Here is a 22,041-nt window from a genome sequence, read left to right as displayed (position 1 = left end):
GGCCTAGAGAGACTAACTGACTTGGAAGTATCCTCTCTAAAAATATTGTGTATTTCCTGTTTAACTTTTATTTTCCATGTCACAACATGTACAGTCTGTAATCTTTTCTGCATTTAATCGAATCATCCCGACACTAATGAAGAGAGTGTGACTCAGTATCTTGGGTCCTTCACAGTGGAGAAGACTCAACTCCAATGTGTTTGCATCCAGTTGCTGTTTTAAGTTATTGGTGAATAATACCTGCCAATGTAACTCTGTACTTGTCTTTCCCCTATTTTGGCTCCTCAGTATTCCTGTGCCCAGGGCTTCTGCGCAGGGTGTACCAGAGCGAGCACCTCTTTGAATCGGACCACCAGTCCGGAGCCTGGTGCAAAGACCCTCTCCAAGCCTCCGATAAGATTTACTATATGCCCTGGACACCCTACCGCACTGACACATTGACCGAATATTCCTCCAAAGAAGACTTTATCGCCGGAAGGCCGACAACAACTTACAAGCTCCCACATCGTGTGGACGGAACGGGCTTCGTGGTCTATGACGGGGCGCTGTTCTTCAACAAGGAGCGCACACGCAACATTGTCAAGTTTGACCTGCGAACTCGCATCAAGAGCGGCGAGGCCATCATCGCCAACGCCAACTACCATGACACATCTCCATACCGCTGGGGAGGGAAGTCGGACATTGACTTGGCTGTGGACGAAAATGGCCTTTGGGTGATTTACGCCACCGAGCAAAACAACGGGCGGATTGTCATCAGCCAGCTCAATCCTTACACGTTGCGCGTTGAGGGGACCTGGGACACGGCTTATGACAAGCGCTCGGCATCCAACGCCTTTATGATCTGTGGAATCTTGTATGTGGTGAAGTCGGTGTACGAGGACGATGACAACGAGGCGACAGGAAACAAGATCGACTACATCTACAACACAGAGCTAAGCAAAGATGGCTCTCTGGACATCCCGTTCCCCAACTCCTATCAGTACATCGCTGCAGTGGATTACAATCCCAGGGACAACCTGCTGTACGTTTGGAACAATTACCACGTCGTGAAGTACTCTCTGGACTTTGGAGCGTTGGACAACAGACTCGGTAAGACCAACTTATTTCTTAATTCAGTTCTCATAATATTCATTCACGTTACTTGTCCTTTTCTACTTGGGTCAGTGCAATTTGGTGTTTCAGAGCAAATGGCGATGACAACAGAACATCAATCTTTAAGGTGTAAGACAATCTGGATGACATTTGGTTTTTACACATACATTCTGGAACAGAGCTCACATTTAGATTACTTTAATTTCTGCAACCAGATAATGACATTGGTACATCTAGCCATCCCTAAATTTGGTTCAGCGGAAGCTATTGGAAAAACAATACTGCCCACATGATTATTGTATGGAATTGAATGAATTCATTTTTTATATACTTTGTGATCCGCTGACCTTTCCTCAACATCAACCACGTCTCCACCTAACCGTATCAAATACTGTCTCAATGTAAGTGGTAAATTATTATGCAAATTCCTTCCCCAGGGGATGAACGTAGACCCTCAATAAGAATTCAGCTGACATCACCAACAGGCATTGTCCTGTGTAAATCCAAAGCAAAGCAAAAGCAGGATACAAGGCAATATAAGTATAGAAAGCTAAAAAGGCAAAAGCAAGACAAAACTGGGGTATAAACAAAAGAAAGTAAAAATGAAGACAAAAAAAACAAAGCTGAGAGAAGACAAGATTGAACAGTACGACGGATAGATAGAACAAACTCCATGTTTAGCCTCGTTAATTACAAGGCTCCAAGAAAATCAGCATGTATTTTGGTTTGCTCCACACGTTTGTATATTTGGGGATACAAAGAACAGCTTGGCATGGCAAGCTTTTGTGATAATTGGCGTTATGGAATGCTGCTCGATGTGTCATCTCTGTAGTGTCACGTATCGCCGAAGTGGAATAAAGTTAACCTGAGAGAGATTCGGGAGAGACATAGAAGTAATTAGTATAAAACCATCGTTAGCATTCATGAAGAGCCTCATCAATTCTAATTTAATGATTGGAGAAAATATTCGTCGTTCACAAAACTGTGTTTTCTTGATGCCTGTACCACATTGGGGCGTTTAACACCGTAAGTAGTTCACATGTTGTATTTCAGCCACAAGCGACATTGTTTCCTCACTCTAGCTGTTGCAACTGCTCACATTAGACTTCCAAAAGCTCTTTTGAAAAGTCTAATTTCTCCCCTCCATTGTTCTTTTTATAAATTGGTGCTTGTTGTGAAGCATGACACTGAAAAAAAACCCTGTTTTGACACACCATGGTAATTCTTTGCGCTATCTCATCAACAGCTCTAGTCAAAAATGTCACAAGTTATTTGAGTGTGAAGTCCCTACCTCTGCTTTCTCCTCTGGAGCTTTCTCTACCTGCCGCTTGCCAGTTTAATTTATTTTCCTTCGCTGGCTGCTGCTCTGCCACCAACTCTTTTCTTTTTTTTTTTGAATACACGGAGTCCTGCTTCAACACTCCCCGTAATGTATTCATTCATTCAGTGACCACGCTTACAGGGTTTGGTTTTGATGATACACAGCTACTAATTTGTTGTAGTTAAGGAGAGTGAAATGATGTTGTAATGTGCTTTCTGTATTCAACGATTATCCGGCACTTTTTTAGCAGCGATACACAATGAGCACACATATGTACACGCACACGCGCTAATTCACATGCAAATGCAAATCCTCGGCATTCGACTGAGATGTTGTGTGTCTGGCTGCCGTTGTGCAGAATGAGCTGCCCAGTAAAGAGGCTGCTGCATGAATATAGATAATAAAATGTTGCATTAAGTGGATGCATGGAGGCAAAGAACAAATATAAATGTCAGATAAACAGCCTGATAAGAAATGAAGGAGTGATTGAAATGGACTGTAAACCATTTCATTTGATCAACTCCCAAACCAAATACAAAAAAAGAGAATGCAGACTTATTCTGCTGCAATCAAGTATTTTTTTCTTCTCAGCTGTACTCATCTGTCACACAATTGTCTCACTAGGCGCCTAATTATGAGATTGTAGGATAGTTACCACGAAATTGGTTAATTCAGCGTCAGTGTAGTCCACTTCACCACACACCAATGAGTCTGTACACTGCTGAATCCTAATGTTTAAGCCATTTACATGCTGCTCCAGTGAGAGTGTGCATAGATCAAACAGAAGAATGTGTGATGGAGGAAAACTGGGAATAGCCGTCACAGAAACGTAAAGCAACAATGGCTGCAGTGGAAGAGACGAGGATTTGAAAATCATTTGATGCACATATCTTTTACCAAGAAAACAGAACACTTTTACTAGTTTTGCCTGAAGCAAAGTTGTTAAATGTAGCCAGCACACTTACGTAGTACTTTCCTTTTGCTGCAAACACAATTCAGTGTCAGTGATCATCGTGCCTGTTGACTCTCCCAGAAAGGTCTCATTGTGTGCTCTAACACAAGCTCATTTCCCCCTCCACGAGCAAGCCTGACCTGCCATACAAGTAGAGCATGGTACGTTGGCGACAGAGCGGGAGAGGAATGGCCAGGCCACAGCTTGAGCCCGCTACCGTATGCCCAACCACATGGGCCGGGGCACTGCACCTGCGACAGGGCAGTTGGCAGGGACCGGGGTTATGATAGCTGGAAGCAGTACCGGGACTTCTAAGCATCGTATTATGTTTAATTGTTTGTGAATTTGAACTCTTTCAGCAAATGATAATTTAGTAAAAAAAAGACGAGTTGTTTCTTAACCACACACACACACACAAAAAAGGAACATATATTTCCCACTTTTAGAATACTCCCAAAACATGATCCTGTGCTTATCTGTGCAGTTGCTGAAGTCTATTCAACAGACAGAGCAATATTTTTTTTGGCCAAAACAGGCCTGTTTTCAAGGACGGATGATCTATGCCCAAGAGTGCTTCCATGACAACTCTATTGATAATTAAATTCACCGAATTGGTGATAAAGACTGTGCTGCACAGACTGCTATTAGCAGGCAGATATAAAAGCTCTCCCACTATTAATCCACTTCACATGATCACATGCAATGCAGAGTGTGCAAGGACAACTGGGAAATTGCTCTATGATCTTTTTAAAAAAAAAATAAACATAAAAGAAATATACAGCATATACAATAGTTGAAGAGCCAGTAGACAAACAAAAAGTATCTCCCTATTAGTAAATGGACATTTTGCAAACTCATTTGCGAAGGCCGTAGTGGGCTCGCTCGAGGTTGCCGATCTTCTGAAAGTAATTGTCCCCCAACTATCCATGACCCAGTTCTGCAGATCCACCATTTAGAGTGTTCTCCCTCTTTCATCACGGTGTGGTACCGCTCCATCATCCCCCCCCTTCACCGAGGAAAGTTAGGGGATTGTTAGCAAGACGCAGGGGCTTCCAAACACCTCTGATTGGAACGGTTGCTGGAAATCATTGTCAAGATAACAAGTATTATAATTGATACTGACCAGGCTGTCAACTTTTGAACCAGAACATCAGCTGAACAACTTCTTCCTGAAAGCGTGTCAGCAAATCCATCCATCCATTCACTTCAGCGCTTATCTCTGTTCGGTGTCACAGTTTCAACACTTGTCTCAAACCACTTAAAGACCTTCTCCAGACTCAGCCAAAGCATATGGGTGACCATGTTCTGTATGAAGATACCACCGTATATATGCACTGTCTTGTAGTCTTCATGTTGTCCCATCAGATTGAGATTGTTTTATTTCTCACTGCTGATTCTCAATTCAATCAAAAATGATAGTATTATTAACCAGATTTAAAGCAAATAAGATTATTGTGCTTGCAGTGGATTTGATTAATTTGATTTGATGTGAAAACTTCACAAACACACACACGCACACACACGTGTGCACATGCATAGGACTTCATAGAATCCAGATAATAAGACAAAAATGGACCTTCCCTCAGCATAAGGAAAAAAGCTAACAATAACAACAGAAAACCCTGCAGTACTGTGTCCTGTCAAGGAGACATTACTGCTGGACCTGGCCGCACCTTTACCAGAATATCCTCTGAGCTGTCTGCCACAGCGAGCACGAGGCGCTGGCTGCACTCAGGACACGACGGCACTGCAAAGGCGAGGGACATGAGAAAATGACCCTCAGTCTCACACACCTGCTGCTGCACTAGTACCAGCCTTGCTGCTCATGCTACATCATGTGTGTGTTAACTTCGACGCAGTGCTTCAGCTTCACTCCAACGTTATTCATATAGACTTCTCACATACTTTACAACGATGTATTCACTGTTTATGTCGAGCAATCCGGATTTTCAATGATTTCTATCGTTCAAATTAAAATATTCAGATCCTAGTGTGTCGAGGGCTTTTCACAGAATACGGCAGTCGGTATCTTTGAGCTGTTCCCTTCAGCTCACATTCAAGTGAGACGACGTCTCAGTGACTCTGCAGTTGGTGTCATAGATACAGCCATCGTCTGGCATTCCTGTAATTTTGCCACATGTTGCCATCTGGCCAAGGCACGGTGCCAGCGCCGCTGGAGAAAGCCGGCAGACGTGGTGTCCCGACCTTCATGCCGAAGCAGCTGATGTTTTGGAAGCTCAAGCCCGTCTTTGGCTCTATTTGGAAGTGCCTGACACATGCTAAATTGATTAAGACTGTCTAAGCAGTAAATGCTGGCTGGCAGAGTCTGGTGGAGATAATCTCGAGTGGGACTCTCTGTGTGCTCTTAAAAGGCACAAACTGTTGTCCCTTCTGGCTCCATTCCCTATGCACTGGCCTCCCAGTACCTGTCATGCTGCTTTTTGGTTGATACATTTTGACGCGTTACTGTATGGATCCGAGTGAAACCCTGCAGTTGTCTTACGTCATCACAGAACCTTTTCTTTCTCGATGACAAAGCTTCAAGAGACATATTGCTCAGTGAACGGCCTTTTGCATGCTGCATGAATCCCTTTTTGATGTCGAGGCTCAGAAATGTAGGCTACATGCTTATTTGCGGGCTACGCACTTAACACATGCCTGGTGCACCTCCTGCAGAGGGCAATTCTCTTCGAGGGAATGTGCAAGGTTTAGGATTATAGTCTGGAATGATTTTTCTAACACATGTACACACATGCTCGCGCTCACACACACACACAAACGCATGCACGATCGTCTTGCAAACCCTTTAATGCTGCAACACAATGGGGCCCTGTTAGTAATGCAGCTTTAGATTTTTTTTTGCATGGCAACAGGGGGCACTTTGTTGGTGCTTAAGAGCCTCTTGTAACGTTTCAAAGCCATATTCCCGCATGTAAGAATACATTCTACTATATTGTAAAATATAAACACTGTTGCCATATTAATGCTATTGTGTTTTGCTCGTCTTAGCTTACTTGTGTAATATTTCTGATATGGATTTTGAGGTGGCGAGCTCATGTTTCAAGTGGTTCAGCGTGTCCGTGCGTTCTGTGCGAGACCCCATTAAACATCACATGGGTTTGTGTGGTGTCCCTCCTCCTGGCTGGCCATCCATCATGGGCCTTGGCAGCTCTACCTTCATCTGGAAATCACACACAGATCACCTGTGTGGTTTGAGGGGTGGCAGGCAATCCCTCAATTAAGGCCAGCAACCTATCCATCTCTCCTGACATGTACAGAAATGGGGGGGGGGGGGGGGACACACTTATGCAGAAAAAATAGTGTTTGTGTGGTTTGAGACACAGGTGCATTTTTACTTACTTCTGTTCATTAGCAAAACGTGCTTTTTCGCCCCTTTTTTGTGTGTGTGGAGTAAAAAAGAAGGATACCATGTGTGTTTTCTCACAGTTTCTCTTTGATTTGTTTGTTTAAAACGCACCTGTTTCCCCTCAGCTGTCCCCACATCGCCGATCAGCTGTGCAGTGTGTGAACTAAGCAGGTAGTTGGCATTGATTTCACCCAATGAATATCAAACAGAAGAAAAAGAATGTGCAACTAGAGTACTGGAGTGTGTGGAATCTTCTCCTCCACGCTGCTCTTTCTCCACTCTACTCCTGGATGTGGAACCCGTTTACACATTTACCACATTACATTTAACAAGCTTGGTGACACACAAGCTCAAAAGTGATTTATTTTGGCCAATCAGCCAAAGACAAATCTGATCGGAGGCCTCCGTAGGATCTTAACCTCTTTCATAACCAGTGTCGGAGTTCCTCGACACAGCTTTGCCCGATCCATTTGGCCCATACTACTGTTGGTTTGAGAGTCTTTGGAAAAGCTTTACTTTACGTTTTGGCAATTGGATGAGACTTTGAAGGAGTGCTCCTTTCCTCTCAGTGAGTCTGAAATCCCCTCCGCTCATGTGCTCATACTACTCTTCCCTCCTCTTGCTTTCCCTGGTACGTTTGATGATGTGTTGCCTCGTCAGTAGCCAGTGAGACTCATGTTTTGGCTCTAAGAATAAAAACTAAATCCAACATTCATCCGTTTTTAATGGATGCTAAATATGGGTTTCGGTGGACTGTGATATTTTAATACAGACCATTACAGTGTTGTACGATATATATTTATAGTAAATGTGTAGATTCATGACATATTAACATAATGTGTTTTTAATTGAGATTTGCACACTATTTTAGAATATATAGAAATGAATAAATATACAACTTAATTAGCTAAATCTAATTTTGGAAATGCAGATGGGCTTCTATGCATGCACATTAGGGGGGGAAAAAAAAACGGCGCTTGGGTTTTTGTGCCTTTGCATGTATTTACTGCATATCTGTCACCCTACAGTAGCTCACTCTCGTGCATATGCAAGCAGGCTTTGCTCACTTCTCCTCTGTCATTTCACTCAAACACTGTGAGTGTCTCTCCGGGCCTACGTCCATGTGTGCATATATATCAGCCCCGGGCATACCCTTCTCCCAGGGCTGCGTGACCTCCACAGATGCCCTCTCAAGTCCCGGGAAGAGAGCTTCGGAATGAGAAATTAATTGCCAAACAATGCATAGCTCCCATCCATTACGGTTCTCATCATGTCTGATGATATCGGAGCATTACCGGATGTCTGGCTGCATAATGTACCACACACTCCTGCCACCACCATGCTATGCTATCACCCCCCCACATCCCAGTTGCACTCTGTGATGGATTTGTGGTCCTGGCACAAAAGACTCCATTAAATGACAGGACTTTTGTCATGTCATTGCCGACCATTCTCCTCGGGCACACGAGGACGCGTGTCGTGTGGCATTTTGGTGGGATCATGCAACATAAACGTTCGGGCGTTTAGTGAATTATGCCATTATGAGGCGGGTGCTGATTTTGCGAGATGGCTTAAATAGATGATGTTCTCTATGTTTCTCATCGAAAATAAAATGTTATACAAATGAATGCTCAATTAGCTGACAGCTGACAATAACAAACCACATTTGGTTTACATTTTTAAAGCCTCAGATATGTTTTTGTCATCAGTTCTCTCTGCTTTCACCCTTTAAGATGTGGGTCACATTGGGACGCACCTTTTTAACGTTAGTCTCAAATGTGTTACTATATTTATTGGTCAACTATAATTATAAGATAACCCACTTTTTCTATTTGCTACCTATTGCTACAAAGAAGTTCTGACGTCAGAGCTAACTAATGTGGAAGCAGCACTCTTACGTCAAACAGCCAAATGACAAGTATGTGGTTGAAATTTATTTCTGAGAGCTCCACTAATAGCCACACTCTAGTACGGTTTACTCTAAAAATACATGTCCCAGCACCCAGAAATCCCATTTAGCATGCTTTAAACAGGCTAGTAGGAAGCTAATGGGTGACATCCCACTAAGACTGTCCAATATTTTCTCTATTTTCTGAAGTAAGTAACCATGCATAAAGGTTTTAATACTAAAATTAGGAGGTAATTGGGTTCAGCACATGGTTGGAGGAGTGACTTTACTGTCTGATGCTAGTTGCATTTTTACCCCCGAAAGCCCTTTGCACCTCTTTTGATCTCGACTCTGCAGAAGTTTCCCAGAGCCCACGAGCCCACTGTCTGTGCGGAAATGGCAAGTCATACAAACCGGATTCATTTCATAGTAGCATAGCAGTTTTTTTTTTTTTTTTTTTTCCAGGAGCAAAGTAGAGCGTGCTTATCTAATTTTGAAAGCCACGAGCCCTGGGATACAGAGAGAGAGGCTAATTAGTTAGAAATGAATGCTTTGAAATGAAGCACAAAGCTCGGTGTGCGGTGGAAACAGACTTCATGCGTTTAGTGAGGGGGGATTGTGTGCATTAAAAGAGGTGCGTGGATGATGAGTGGAGTTGGTGGTTCAATGAGAGGAAGCTGCGGCGCCCACAGAAGTTTTGCTCCTGTCTTGTATGAATGAAACGGTCACCTGACCAGGTGTAGGGACATGTTTAAGCCCCCGAGCTTAAGAATCATGAATATCTGATAGCTGGATGTTGGTACTATTCATTTTTAATCATCTCTAATGCCTTTCAAAATGCATTGAATCCGGAATATACAGAAGTTAAATTACCTTTTCAGGTTTTAGACCATTTTATTGAATTATATTCTTAAACCTGTATCATGAAATACCTAAACACATCCTAGGGCCATATTCTTTATTTAAAATACTAAGAGGGAGCACTTGTAAAGTAGACATTGAAATGAGAAATTAATTAATTCAAGAGCATGAGAAGTAACCAACAGTCTGAAAGATATTTCCATGTCTTCTTTGTGGTCAACAGTTTTGTAGACCAGAGATATTCAAATCGGCCTGTAAGGTCACTCATGAGTCCCACTGAGAATGCCAACGTTTTTTTTTTTAACCTCGTTGGTGCTCTTGAGCTTTTTTTTTCTCCTCCCTTCATCCCTTTGGAGAGAATGGGGAAGCTGGCAAAGCAAAACAAAATGTCCTTGTGTTGTCTCCAAGGCGATAGTGCTCGCAGACTGTGGCTGCTGTCTGCTGCTGGCTTTTCCTTTTTTTTGTGCTCATCTCATGGAAAAGATATACAAGTTTGCTCAAGGACACTTTCTTCTTTTCCACTCCCGCTCTCTGCCTCTTGTGGATGTCTTTGCGGGCGTATTCAACATGCTGCGTGTTAAAAAATAATTCAACAGTGGGCTCAACGGGATCATCTGTCAGTATAGAATTACATTCCAGACATGGTTCCTAGTGACTTTGAATTAACCTCATGCTGTGGTGGTGATTTCCTCAAGCCATACTCTCTGTACTGTCATGTTACCCAGAGTAAAAAAGAACGTGATAGAACTTCTATTATGATTATTTGAAAAAGTGGGGGACAAGTGGAGGACAATGGTAGCTGGATATTTGTCTTGGTTAGAAGAGAGGGCATCCTGCCTCTTCAAATGACGTTCATAAGCGATAAAACACACTGTCGCTAACGTTAGCGACATGGCAAAAACCTAGAAAGATGGATTTTGCTGTGTTCCTGACATTAACAAGTCAGTTTGCTGACTATATGACGACATGATTTTAACATTTGACAGATAAACTTTTCAAACATGTTTGTAGCTCACGGCCCCATTCTGTTAACTCAGCAGTTGCATTCACGTGAAGTCGGCAGAATAGGAAAAACAGCTAAAAAACGACTGTTATTGATGGCACTGATATTTGTGATTGAAAGGCTTTAAAGTCTAATATATAGTCTGGTGTCCTAAGTATTTACTCTTTACTATATGGTCCAAACTCTGAGCATTTTTTGTGATTGAGTGATTGCCTCCACACGGCTCTCAACATGGCGACGGCTGTCGCGCTAAACAGCACGGAACAGTGCAAACAACAGCAGCAGTGCCGCGGTTAGCCAGCCAGTGGGGCACACAGACCGGGGCTCGTGTGCACCAAAAGCACAGCCGATCCCGGGTTACAACACACAGAGCTGGAGTGCAACTTCTCTGCTCAGGACGCCATTAGTCCACTATATGTTTACATAGCAAATAGTTGTGTGCTGCTATACTAATGCTTTGGATTCCGCATTCAGCACATTTAATGCATCACCTGTCCCTGTGCTGTTCACTGACTTGCATCAGTTTGCATTTTGGGCAGCTCAAGCAACAATCTCCCTCAGCAAAAAAAATGTGTCACATTCAGAATCGCTCCTGTATCAGCCGTCCTGACCAGTACAATATTTCCCCCTTATCTTAATAGGCCTGTCTGCACACCTTTTTAGCCACTAGCTTATCTGAGTCTGGGCAAGGTGACCTTTCCTGACCTCAATATGAGCAGTGAATTTCCATGATCTGATTTCCATGAGGTACTCTTACGGGCTCTTTTACTATATGCACTTTAAGCACCACCGGCTGGATTTCAATTAAACTTAAATGAATGCCATTCCCTTTTACCAAGAGCTGGTGTAACATATTTAAGGTTGTCATCACTTCTCAAATACACATGCATAGATAAATTCATTCGCTCATAAATAATCCAATAAATAGACTGGCGTCCTTGGAGATATATCACCCTCCTGTTTTCATGATCATTGCAGCCAAAGGATCTCCTGGGCTGCCGTGGTGCAGATTGATGATGATGTCTAATAGTGGTTATAGAATGTAAATGGTGATGTCTCTGTGGCTGGTCGAAATGTTAAATACCTTTTTGAGTATTCATGTGGTTTTTAAAGCCCTGTTGATGGTTGGTCGTGTCAATTTATGTTGTTTGATGTACGGCTGCCAGTGTGCGAGCTTGTGACTGTGCTTTTCTGCGAGCTTATTCAAGCATTTGCATCCACATTCACCCGATGCGATAACGTCTTTTAACAAGTTTGTGTGTATTCCACTTAATTAACATTTTCTTCTGTATACTAAGGTGATTTTTTTTTCTCTTCCTTTTCTGTCTGTGACAGATATTTTTGAAGTTGTATAACCTACATTATCAGGCAGTTGGGAGTAAAAAAAACCGCTCTGCGTGCCTTGAGTTCACATTGCAATTCAATGAGCTTCTTGTTATAGTCCCGCTTTACTGATGGAGTGCCTCCACAGGAGTGCCCAAGATACCTGCGGATCTTGAAAACACAGAAAAACTCTTTCGTTAGCAAGAGAAAACAAACGCTCAATCAGCCTGGAACTTTTGCGGTAGTGGAAACCTATTGAATCAAACCTTGGCTATCGCGGAGTCGTGTTCAGCGATGACTCCGTCGACTGCTGAGAGTGGCCTCGTTCGTGCCGTTACAGCCTGCAGGCGTCTCGGCAATTCACAAACACTGATTTAGTCTTATTTCACTGCTTTCACATTCACCATACAGAGGAATCGTCCAGTTGCAAATTGAATCTCGCTGAACTCTGATTTCAGAAGTTATCTGAACTTACTGGATGTGTGATGTCCATTACACCTGCCAACCTCAAATCAACCCTCATTACGTTTTGTTTTGCTCCCCTTTCATGCAAAGATTGGGACATTTGTCACTTCTGTCATTTTGATTGTATCGCTGCATTAAGCAGGGGGGAAGAAGACGACTATTCCAAATTGCATTTTGGCCCAGACGTCTGTGTGTGTGTGTGTGTGTGTGTGTGTGTGTGTGTGTGTGTGTGTGTGTGTGTGTGTGTGTGTGTGAGAAATGCTCTCTCATAGGAATTTATTGAAAGGCTCTACAGCAAGCTGCCTCATTCCAAACTACACTCAGTAATAAGATCGTGACATGTGAAAATGCCAGTATCGCATATTGAAGAATCTTTGTGCAAAAATAATGCAACCGTATAATGAGCAACACAGGGCAACGCTCTTAATTATATTCCGCAGGACACAGTTTCATAGGAGTAAACTGGCTACTTCCCACTTTCCAAAGATATGTTATGAAGTATGACCTCTCAGGGCTTTCTCTGTGGCTTAACCAAGTCCACACATTCATAAAAAGCCTGTCGCTAAATAAATCTGGGGCCCCTATTTTCCAATCAGTGACCCAGGGGGAAAAGTGACAGAAAATGCTGAGTAGATGGGATGATTGATGACGCGGAGTAGAGGAGGTGTATACGAATTTTAGTGTGAAGAGAAGGATTACCTGTGCATTATCAGTGCATCTTGGTGTGTGTGTGTGTGTGTGTGTGTGTGCTGGTGTTATGATAGCCCTCGTCCCCAACAGCTCAGGTAAACAGTGTCATTAGCAAGCACCTCCTGGAGTGTAACCACAGGGAGGACTCGCATCCAGCAAAGAGGTATTTCAGTTTGTCCCGTCTGACCCAGAAATAGCATGTAGCTACAACACCCAGCTATTGACTCACAGAGATATGCCCTCGTCAACAGCAACTTCTATACTTCACAGCTGCGTACGTTTGGTGTGTGTCTGTTGGCTTAGCCAGCGGGGGTCCAAAACTAGACGCCATGCATGCCCATGTAAGTCACACCTGCCAGTTCCAATTGATCCTCTTTGAACTCTCTCCTCTTAAACAGACAAGTGGAAAGGAGGGAAGAAAAGAACCCCCCTGCGCACGCTCTGCCTTTTTTTTCCCACTAAAATACATTTCCCTCAGACATTAATGAAGGGTGACTGAGAAGAGAAAGACATTTATTCTCAATCTTCTTTTTCCAACTCTGCATTTTTCCTAAAAAGTCTTGTCGGTTCACATTGCTGCTTCTTTCTCCTTTACCAGAAACGTCCTCCTCTGTATTGGTGTACATGGACACAACGACCCTAACGACGAGGACCCTAACGACGAGGACCACCACTCGACCGATCACCGTCTCCATGACGACCTCAACAGCCAGGACTACAACGGCCAAGATGCCCGCCACGACGACCGCAATGGGCCAGTGGCCACGGACCACATCCACAGCGGTGGCCCCTGGCCAGACGCCGGTGGAGGGTTTGCTCCCAGAAGACGACAACAGGCCGCCGCCTTCCTCCAAGCTTCCCAACGTCAGGGTGGAGTTCTGCAATCCCCTGGTGATGATGGACATCTCCTGGCCCAAGACCAAGCTGGGCGTGGTGGCCAAGATGCCCTGTCCACCAGGAACCACAGGTAATGCAGATTTGTGTAACGTAAAAAAATCGATAAAGGGAGTCTTTTATAGTCTTATTTTGTTGTCCAGGTCCTCTGGAAGACAAAATGAGGCCCTTCCATTCATCCATTATTTCTGTGGGTCCAAATTGTGACGGCAGCAGGCACTGACATTCTTCTCCCAAGCCATACCCTCGACCTCTAATTGGGGGAATTCGGGCCACGTGGAACGTACAGCTGTCCAGTGAGCTTTGATAGTGGATATTTCCCTTGAAATATACCGTATCAGGTTAACCTCTTTGCCTTACGAGGGAAAACTCATTTTAGCCACTTATATCCAGTATCTTTTTCTTTCTCTCCCTAAAGCTCATTACAAGTCGTGAGAGTTGGAATGTACATCCACGAGTGAATTGAGAGCTAATCAGTTCTTTGTTCATTGTCATTGTAGCTTTGTCACAGTTTTTGAGTTAGCAGTTGCTATTTTTTATTTATAAAAAGTTTCCTTTGAACTTGAGAGTGGACTTTCTTACGACATTTTTGTTTGACTCTGCTAATGAAATATATGTGTGTATAGATATATGTTTCTTTATTCCTTCACTCGTTTGGAGACGGTCTACTGTCAGGCTCCTCCCCTTGACGTTCATGTTTACACTTCCCCTGCAGCTCTCGTCGTCTTGCTTCCTGTCCTCTCGCCTCACTCTCTATTCCTGACTCACTGACGCAAGGCTAAAGATAGTTTAGCCTTGCGTCAGTGTGGAAACGATAACTCGTACGCCACACGCCCATATTTACTTCCCGTCTCTCAGGATACAATTGGTGTAATTAATTAATGGCTAAACACGTTTGTGTTAGGCACTCTGAAAGGGCTGTTGAGCTTTGTTTATCAAGGATCAGACCATTTGTTTCCCTATATCTTGTTCCAGCTCTGTCTTTGTATCAATACTAAGAGAATGAAATCAAGTATGCATTAAGATACAAATCAATGTTTGGTGCTTTAGATATAAAAGCTTTACCTCAGGAAGTAGGAATACCCATGTAAGTGCTGATCAAGCACTTCCATTGAACGCATAGACTTTTTAAAGGAGAGGATCCGATGTTATATGGTTGAAGATCTTGCTGCATTCTCAAAATACGAGACGAACTGTGTGGGGAGAATTTAAGTTTAACTGAAAGGTAACCTATAAACCCTTATGTTGTGGGTTTCTGCTGTCAGCATTAATAAAGCAACTCGGTGGCGGTAATAAATCTATTGAAAATGGAAGGAGTCTGTCTGTCGTTTGATTTTCATCCGATCGACTTCACACTTGGCGGGTGTATTGTTTGGGATTCAAGGAACAATGGAACATATGTATTAGCGGTTATTTATGTACATCCTGTGTATTGTAGGGGTAGAGCAGGGAGCTGCTTCTGAAACGCACCGCTGCATGTCTGGTGGAATCACATCGTGGCCGCGATGAGCTCAGGCTGCCACAGTCAGAACGCCGTCCCTCTGGCTGGTGGGAGACAAAGTTTACTTTTCTTTGCTATTCATCTGAGCTTTTGCACCTAAATGGCGCGTATACTATGCAACTATGTCATGGTAGGTCTAATCCTCAGGGAGCGAAGAATCGAGTGTGAAGCAATCGGCACGTTTTGAACAAGCGCTGCACTAGCTATTAAAACCAAAAGGAGAGGTAATGCAAATCAGACGTGTTAAATTGCGAAATATGACTTTTTTCAGGAATTTTCTGAAACTTTTCTGTAATGATTATTTTATAGAGCAAGTCACCCTAGATCGGGGTGTGACATCATAGCCTCAAATCTGGCTCGAAGCCTGAAAAAATCGTTCATTTCATCAGTCAGCGCCCAGACTCAGACACACACACACACACACACACACACACACACACACACACAGGCTTCATTAATGGGCGACACCAGCACCCGTCGAGACCTCACTAACAGCCGTCATATGGCAAGATAAGAGGAACACATACCCCACCTCCTCTCGGCACATTCTTCAAAGCCATTGCTCTTCAGACGACACTGCCAAGCAGAACACGACTCTGTGAGCTTCCTCTGCCAGTCTTTGAAAGTTCCTCGAGCTCCCCTTCCATCTACCTCACTTCGCTCGCTGTCATTCCGTTTCCCCCTACACCCGTCTGACTCCCTCTCTCACTCCTTCCCTCTTTTCATGCTCCTTCTCCTGCCTCTCAATACAGGAGGAAATGCAGCAGAGTCCCTTATCGTATAAAACCGTCAAACATAAGGCTGTCCAAGGTGGACCGGGGAAGGAAATTATATGTCAATCAAAATTTATATCCGCTAATGCCGGTCGTGTCACCCGCCAACACACCGTCTCTCGCGAAGCACAAGCAAGGGCAATTAAATGTCAGCATGTAGCCTTGCTGATGTCAGCTCTGAAAATATAGATGCAAGTTATTTAAAGGTACGTGGAAGAGCAACTCAAAGACAGACTTTGTTTTTTTTCGAAAACATTGCATCCATTTGATTGATTGCACAAAAACTCTTGATTGAGTGTATTTGATGTATTAATTAAGAGAAGGTTGAAGGTAGGATTAGAGAGTGCCTTAACAGATGATGGCCACACTGTTTGATTTTAATCAATATCTGGAGGTGTTATTGTTCCAGATGGAACATCGTAAGACTGACACTCCTAAACCACACATCTGTCAGCAGAGACAGTTTTCTCAGACCAACCTAATTGACCTTTCGTGATGAATTCAGCTATGGCAGACTTAATTGGCACCTAATTTGGTGTATTTTTCTCATGCAGGAGTTGAACTGCCACATGCAGACACTGTCTGACTTTCAATGATGAAATACTGTCTGGGCGAGCTTGGCCGTCCTCAAGTGAAGCAACTTCATTTCAGTCGGAATAAGATAAAAAGCATCCAATTACATTTCGCTACAGCCATTAATTTAATCACTTACGAATTGTGCTTCTTTGGTACATCGCAGTTGTATATATCGACAAGTTTTGCAAATAGGAAAAGTGCTTGACATTCGGAAGAATTGGGCATTAGATGACAAGACTGAATGCAGAGTGTCGTCCATCGCTCTTTGATGCAATAACCGAGTCGGAAAAAAATGTCTCAAGACATCTTTTAGAAAACACGCACACAAAACATGTGTCACTGTAGCTGCTCGCTCTTTACCGACATGGTTTTGTCTCTTGAGCTGATCGGTTTGATGTCATTGTTCTCACCAGGCCACTGTCTTTCTTCCCTCTCTAGGTGTGGCCTCATACCTGTGCGTGGGTCCAGAGGGGTACTGGGACCCCCAGGGACCTGATTTCAGCAACTGTACCTCCCCTTGGGTCAACCTCATCAGCCAGAAGGTACCAGGATGATATAATAAGCAGAACATGTGCTCCTTAAATTAAAATAAAAACTCAAATAGCTTGAATGATGGCATGTTGCTATGATGTGTACATTTGTTCAAGAGAGTGTTTTTTATACAGAACTGTGCCCTTTTTTTCCCTGTTCCACTTAACATTTACCAAAGCTCACAATGTAAACCAAGGGTGTATATTGCTTTCACTCAATGAGCTTTAGTTTGTGTGTTAATGTTACGGATCAGACGGGGGGGGGGGGGGGGGCGACACAGCAGCAATTTGCATTCTATGTTTCTGAAGCACAAACGATTTGTATCTCCTCCTCTACGGGCGAGTTATTATTCAAAGGCTCACATAAAGCTCCCTATGCTTAAATCTGCAATAGAATCGAATCTGCAGAGGAGGAGGAGGTTACTGCAAGTGAGGAGCAGGGTTCCAGGTTATGAATTGCAGGCAATGTTCTCCCTTAAACTCATAGGGCCCTGAGGCGTGCATGTTATAACACTTATGATCTACTCAACAGCACAAAGCTCGGCCCATTAAACAAACTGTAGTTTGCCGATTTAGATGGAGAATGGCTGCTGGGGAGCAAAATAGAAGGGAGAGAAATTATCAGGTGCATTTCTGTGCAGCGCAGCGCCGTTTGAGCGCCGCAATAAAGCTCCACTTCAGGCTACTGTGTGGAGAAATTAAGGAGAGCAATGTCTTCCTGAGCTTGCTATATGGCCTCTTGCTATGTTGCTGCATGGATTGAACAGTAACGGTGTGATTCTAACGTCGAATATTCCTCTTTTAAAAGCAAGTCAACACTTCAGCGGTGTGACGACAGGACGGCTTTAATGAAGATCAACATGTCAGAGATCTGGAATACCCATCTGGCACTTCGTTATTTAATATCTGGTGCCATTGTCTTGAATGTGGCACTGCTCATTACCAGATGGTTCCGTTGACGAAATGAGAAAGGAAACTATAGAGACTAAAAAGAGAATGAGTTGACATAAGATAAACTGAAAGAGAGAGAGAGAGCATCCCCAGCTCCTCTCATTAAGAGAAAAGAGCAGAGAGGGAAATGAGGAAAACATCTTCCAAAGACCAGATCCCCTGCATGCACCTCTCTGTGAAGACCAATTTAAGCAGCATAATTGGCTTGACTAATAAACCCACAGGCGATGACAGCAGGTGATGCCAGAGTAAATCGGCATTGGACTGTTATAGTTGGTGTAACTACAGTTTTTAGGCTCATCTTACCACACCTAGTCTATTAGTACAACGCTGAAGGTACCGGAACTTTTTGAAAGACAACACCAGACCAAAAAGGGTGTTCTGCATGAGAGTCGACGGCACAAATTAGGTTATTCAGAGTTCACAATTGAGACCAACTCTTCCATAATGTTTGTGTAATGGTTATTGACATGTAAAAAGGCTTTGGGACAGTGAATTTTACTCATCAAAGTATTTTATTTCCCACTATACATCTCATATTAATATGGCAATGCACTGAAAATAATTAGTTATGTTTCTGAGTTGTTAAGACCCATTTTATTTACTGTCTGGCAAGTAGAGACAGGGTGGACATCAAGGGGGCACTGCTGCACATTATTAGGTAGGGAGAGCTGGGTTGAGACTGTATGTACACACTCTCATTTGAAAACCAGGATAAATAACCCAGCAAAGTATAAAGTTTGTGAGCAAACCTTTCAGGGTTTGTGGTGAGCCTCATTAGCCAATAAGCAGATGCCTCCATAGTTCACAAGTTAAATATAGGGAAGTTTCTCCTTTTGAAGGGAAATAGCATGGGGCACTCTCCCTTCTATTGTAAGCAAAACTACATGATACATGTGACTAATGGATGCGTTTGTCAAACAAAAAGTTCTCTCTGGTAACATTGGCCGGGGTTGCTGGAGTGTAAACCTCCCCAAATCCAAAAATAGCTGCATATTTGGAAAAATACTGCACGGAACAAATAAAAAAAGGAGGCCGACAGGCTGTTAATTGTAGTCTTAGTTTAAAAGGATAAAGGCACTCTTTAATCAACTTCTTGCGCTTTTACTCTTTTGTTTTCGGTTGTGGAAAATCACTGTCTAAACTCCTTTTGTTGTCATGAAAGCCTTGACAGACTTGCCATGCCTTAGTTATTGTGAGCTATGTTAGCTGTGATTGAACACAATGGGTGTTCGGGGGAGAGGTTTTATTGAACAGCTTTTTTTTTGTTATTTTGAGGAATGTCCTTGTATATGCAGGTGAATTGTTTTGGGAGAGTGAAACCGTAACGTGAGAGAAAGGATGCTCGTAAGTCTAAATAAATGTGAGAGAAACTAAATGAGACTAAATGCGAACAAATAGAATGTGAAAGGTCTCCAAAACATTATGAGGCGAAGTTTGTTTTTGGTCTCACAACAACAAAAAGCAAACGCTCACAAATCATCATTGATATGGTTCCGTTTTCAACAAATCCCATGACACAAAAATCACGTAAGCTTTCGAACAAAAACATAATTTGTGGGAAGGATCTGGGGAAATTGCCTCAATAGGAGCAAAATTGCTTCTGGATACAATATTGGCCCCAGTGTGTACACTCAGCTGAGGACCGTCTCGCAACATTAATTGTGTGCACTATAGCAGCCTTTGGGGAAAATGTACAGACTAAACGGCATTCATTTTAAGGGGTCACACACTTGTGTAGTGCAATTTGTCATGTTTTCCACTGTATAGGTTGTAACAATGATACAGTAGAAACTATATAGATATGAGGCTTGTTTGTTCAGCTGCACAGGAATAAATGTTCATCAAATGTTTCTCTCGGTTTGTCCTTTTTTCACAGCTAAAAGCTGGAGAGACAGCCGCGGTCATTGCCAGGGAGTTGGCGGAGCAAACGAAGCGTAATCTTCAGGCGGGAGACATCACCTTCACAGTGAAGGCCATGGTTCAGCTGGTGGATCTCCTCGACGTGCAGCTGAGGAATCTCACGCCAGGTGGCAAAGACAGTGCAGCACGAAGCCTGAACAAGGTAGTGAAAGAAGAAACATCCAAACTCGTTGGTCACTTCTCCTTTTGCCTACTAACTAACAGGCTGGATAAACATGGCCTGCAGGAACGGTGATCTGTTCCCCTGCTTGTTCACCCTGTTGCAAAGAGGCATAATGGGGGGATTTTAAGTGAGCAATTAAACTCAAAAGTGCCAATCTTTCAGTCAGCCTTTTCAATCTGACTCCGAAACCTTTTTAAATTTGGAGGCCTACCTACCACAAAACCCTAATCCAGTCAAAACTGAACAGTAGGTATTCTTTTAATGATCTGCTATTTGGCCTAGTGCCGTCAGATAAAATGATTTCCTCTTACACGGGTATCATGTATTCTGCTATTGATCTAGTTTAAAAGATATTATCCATATGTCGTGCTCGTCAAAATCACGACCCTTGCGCCACTTGATTTTTATTAATGAGACTGGGTACGTTTTCATTCGGCCGGATCTAAACTGTGGGAGTGCCGAGTTATTTTTTTGCCGAACCTCGATCTAATGCATTTACTCCCCAATTCGCAGCGGAGCACAGTTAGGGCCACTCAGGCGAAGCGATCTAAAATAATACTTTCTGTCTGCTGAGCAGCCAACAGAAAAGCAAACATTAGTGAAATTCAAAATGTCAGTCGTTAATTTGCTGGAGCGGCTTCACTTGTAGAGGAACATGAACACCTGTTCGCCGATAGTTTTTTTTTCCGGCACGGTTTTTATTTCATTGCCGCGGCAGACACAGATGTCCCCATTGAGATTTTAGTGCCAGTTTTCTCCAATGGAGAGGGGAGGCAGTAAAGATGGCCAACAGGCCTCAGAAGGGATTGGGATGAGCAAGTCCATATTGAGGGACAACTAGAGTTTATAATACCTCTTGAAAAACGGGTTTCTCATAAAGAAACGGAACACTCAAGATAGAGGCTATACTGCTGTGGTTGCGATTGCATTAGCTTCTCTTGTCAAGAAACCTTTCAAATCCATAATCATTTAGAAGGTCATGGGATTACTTATGATTTATAATTCTCTGTCCTCCACATACTGTATACTCCATCCTTGCATTTTGGCGCATCGATGGAGAAAAATCAGTCGATATCTTTCCCTTCTGTTCGGCATCTTTGCGAGTGACATCCCTTTGCGAGTGAGAGCTCACAGAACTCTTCTTCCTCTCTGCTCTGGCACTGGCTGATGTTTACCTCCCGAGTTCAATCATTTTTGACACAATCTGCAAAGAGCTAAGCGAATTAAAGATTTTTTCTTTTTGATAGCGAAGCGCAATGCTTTCTGCCAGCAGACAATGAAAGGATTGAGTTGGCAAACGGTGAGATCAGTTTCGTTTTCATGATCAAAGGGGTTGCTGGCTAACGGTACGGACGGGAGCGTTTCCAGAAGAGTGGGCTGTGATGTAGAGCACGAGGCTCCTTTAAGGGGAGATGGTACCCTTTGGAGCTAATCTGCATGGCACTGTTAAGCCACATAGTAGCACTGTTGGCTACCTTGCCTGTATCAGAACTCAATTAAAATCATCCCCTCTCCATGGAGTGCTGACAGCCTTTCTTTGAGACTGAGCTTTCAGGTATGCAAAATTGTTGTCAGCGCTAACTCTCCTTCAACCGTGGCAGAGGTTCAAAACATAAATAGCTCTCCTGAGTTCTCATAGAATTTCTAAAGTGAAAAATATAAATGATCAAAAAAAAAAAAACTTTAAAAGTGTCAGAGGCATGCTCCCAAATGTCTATCATGTCTCATTTCAGTGCTAATTAACACACAAGTGTTTTTCTCCGGTAGT

The 22,041-nt window shown here is 43.2% G+C and overlaps 1 protein-coding gene across 1 annotated transcript in view; it reads left to right on the top strand.

Moving 5' to 3' along the window:
• The window catches only part of LOC306714295 (adhesion G protein-coupled receptor L3), a gene marked incomplete at its 3' end in the record, with an annotated part of 114,640 nt that overhangs the window by 39,442 nt on the left and 53,157 nt on the right, over window positions 1-22,041 (top strand). Inside the window, exons 4-7 of the mRNA XM_079184282.1 lie at window positions 289-1,089; window positions 13,561-13,929; window positions 17,145-17,248; window positions 20,067-20,252. Of these exons, the coding sequence (XP_079040408.1) occupies window positions 289-1,089; window positions 13,561-13,929; window positions 17,145-17,248; window positions 20,067-20,252 (1,460 nt within the window). The remainder of the gene's footprint in view (window positions 1-288; window positions 1,090-13,560; window positions 13,930-17,144; window positions 17,249-20,066; window positions 20,253-22,041) is intronic.

This window comes from Pholis gunnellus, assembly GCF_910591455.1.
Source record: "Pholis gunnellus genome assembly, chromosome: 23".
NCBI classification, from domain to species: domain Eukaryota; kingdom Metazoa; phylum Chordata; class Actinopteri; order Perciformes; family Pholidae; genus Pholis; species Pholis gunnellus.
Note: the sequence above shows the minus strand (reverse complement) of the source record. Positions and strands in the feature narration are given on the sequence as shown.